The 2484-nt window shown below is 58.8% G+C and overlaps 1 protein-coding gene across 1 annotated transcript; it reads left to right on the top strand.

Annotated features, from left to right (window-relative positions):
• Nucleotides 1-631: 631 nt before the first annotated feature.
• LOC123722244 (cytokinesis protein sepA-like) lies at nucleotides 632-2176 on the top strand. The gene has a single exon (XM_045683414.1). The coding sequence runs from the start codon at nucleotides 632-634 to the stop codon at nucleotides 2174-2176; it is 1545 nt and encodes a 514-aa protein (XP_045539370.1).
• The last annotated feature ends 308 nt before the right edge of the window (nucleotides 2177-2484 follow it).

The following is a 2484-nucleotide window of genomic DNA, read 5'->3' as shown; positions in this document are numbered from 1 at the left end:
TAGGTTAGGTTAGGTTAGGTTAGGTTAGGTTGGTCGCGCGCCGGTTGCCGTACCGTGTGCATCGCTTCCGTGTCGCTCCGCATTTAAAATTCGATAAATGTGGTAAAAAGTGAGGTGATTTACGTGTGTTATACATCGGGAGATGCGCCTCGGCGAGACGCATCTAGTGATATATAATACATAGTGGGCAGAGACCAAAATAGTTAAGTTTTTAGTGTTTTAGTGTTTTAACGGTTATTTCGGGCGTGGCACTTTTTCGTCAAAGTCTAAAAAGTGCTTCGATTTCGACGTGTGATATATCGGGAGATGCGTCTCAGTGAGACAAATCGACCGAAATAGTTTTAGTGTGGATAGAGACCAAATTAGTTAAGTTTTTAGTGTTTAAGTGTTGTAACGGTCGTTTTGGGCGTGGCACTTTTACGACAAATTCCAAAAAGTGCCCCGATTTCGACGAGTTATATATCGGGAGATGCGTCTCAGTGAGACAAGCCGACCGATATAGTTTTTAGGGTGGACAGAGACCATAATAGTTTAGTTTTTAGTGTTTAAGTGCGTATCTTAGTGTTTGTAGAACTTTACTTATGAAAAGTCTACAATCGCTATGAGCGACCGAAACAAAGCGGCTTACGACATGGGGGAGGACACCTCCATGTCGGACTACACGTGCTCAGAGGACGAGGGCGCCTCCGGGCGCCGGCTGGGAGCTGCGGGCGCCGCGTGCAGCGAGGACGCCGCAAGACAAAACAAGGGAGGTAAGCCGCGGTCAGCGGGCATGACATTAAGGTTCCGAACGGGAACGACCCATAAACGGCCGTTGGCCGCTACATCCGCAGATGAGGACGCCCCGGCCGTGGCGCATAAAGTGGCCTCCTCTTCGACGAGGGGCCGCGTTAGGCGCCCGGTAGGGGTATACAGCTTCCTCAAGGAGGCAAAGGACTACCTGGCTGATGGGGGGGATAGTGAGGGGGAGGACCCCGACCCAAGCTACCGTCCACACGGGAGGATGACGAGCCCCAAAATGGCCTCCGCAAAGGCCCCCGACGACGGGACCCCCGGCGCCCTATCCAGGGGCACGGTCGACGCCCTCGCCGAGGAGGCTCTCAAAAGTGTAGAGAAGATTAAGGAGGAGATTAAGAAGAGCAGCCACCTAAAGGGTACTGTGTGGGGCCAAATTAACCGGGCCACTAAATGCGTAGTAGAGGCGGTTGAGGGCCTTCGCGATATAACGCCTGAAGAAGAGCAGCGCAGGCTCCGTGCGGACAATGCTCGCCTAACAAGGGAGCTAGATATTGTCCGCAACGAGCTGCGTGCCTTCAAACAGGCGTACGTGGAGTCGCAGCGGAAGTCCGCTGCAGCCCCGAGAGAGGCGACAGGGCCCCAACAGCCCAACTTTGAGGAGGTGCTCAGATGCGCCATGGAGGAGATGAAGGGGCAACTCCTGCAGTCGGTAGGCGGGATGATCAATGCCCGCCTACAAGACCTGGAGATGCGCCTTCCTCCGGAGCCCGTCATGAGGCCCCCTCTGCGTGCCGACCAACGGCAGCCGCCGCCGCCCCGTCACAAGTCCCGATCGGGGCTCGTGGAAGGCGCCATGGAGGTGGATGGGGAGGCCCAGCCACCCCAAGCGCCCACACCCAGGGCGGTAAAGAAGGCGCCGAAGAAGGGCGCCGCTAAGCGGCCGACTGCCCCCCCGCCTCCTCCTCCCTCCAAGGGAAAACAGGAGGCAGGACAGGCAGACGCGACTCCTCCCCCCCCAACCGCTGGGACAAGCGGAGAGGGGGAAGCCCAGACGGGGACTGCGGGCAACTCCTGGTCCGAGGTTGTCCGGCGGAAGAAGAGGGGAAATGCGGCTGTTGCTGCTAATTCCCCCCCCTCAGCCGGAACAACCCGGCAGATCGCCCCGGCCCCACCAAAGGCCGTTAAAATCGTTGCCCCAAAAACTGCGGCCATAGTGGTGACCCTCAAGAAAGGGGCCACCATGACCACCGCGGAAGGGGCCACGACTGACGCGAAATACACCGAGGTCCTGGCAAAGGCCAGATCCGGAGGTCGGGGGGACCACCCCCGAGGAAACCGCGGACCGCCTCGCCGCCGCCCTGGTGGAGGCAGTAGGGAGCTGGGCGGACATCACCCGCCCAACCAAAATGGCCGTCCTCAGGATCACCGGTCTGGATGACACGGTGACCACTGAGGAAGTGGCGGCCCAACTGGCATCGGTCGGCGGGTGTCCCCCCACCTCCATGAAAGTAGGTAATATCAGGCCGAGTTTCTGGGGCGGAGGCTCCGCCCTGGTCAAGTGCCCAGCGACTGCCGCTAAGGCAGTCGTGAAGGCGGGACGAGTGGCCATCGGATGGACGATGGCCACCGTCAAAGCAGTGGAGGCCCAGCCATTGCGTTGCTATAAATGCATGATGCTGGGCCACACTCGCGCCCTATGCCCAGCGGAGACAGAGAACGGGCGTCTCTGCTTCCGCTGCGGCAGTG

Source organism: Papilio machaon, chromosome 22, assembly GCF_912999745.1.
Source record: "Papilio machaon chromosome 22, ilPapMach1.1, whole genome shotgun sequence".
NCBI classification, from domain to species: domain Eukaryota; kingdom Metazoa; phylum Arthropoda; class Insecta; order Lepidoptera; family Papilionidae; genus Papilio; species Papilio machaon.
The sequence above is the reverse complement of the archived record's forward strand: the minus strand, read 5'-3'. Positions and strand labels throughout refer to the sequence as shown.

Bases quoted from the DNA above. Each gene is read 5' to 3' on its own strand.
- LOC123722244 (XM_045683414.1), top strand. From the start codon at position 632: ATGGGGGAGGACACCTCCATGTCGGACTACACGTGCTCAGAGGACGAG.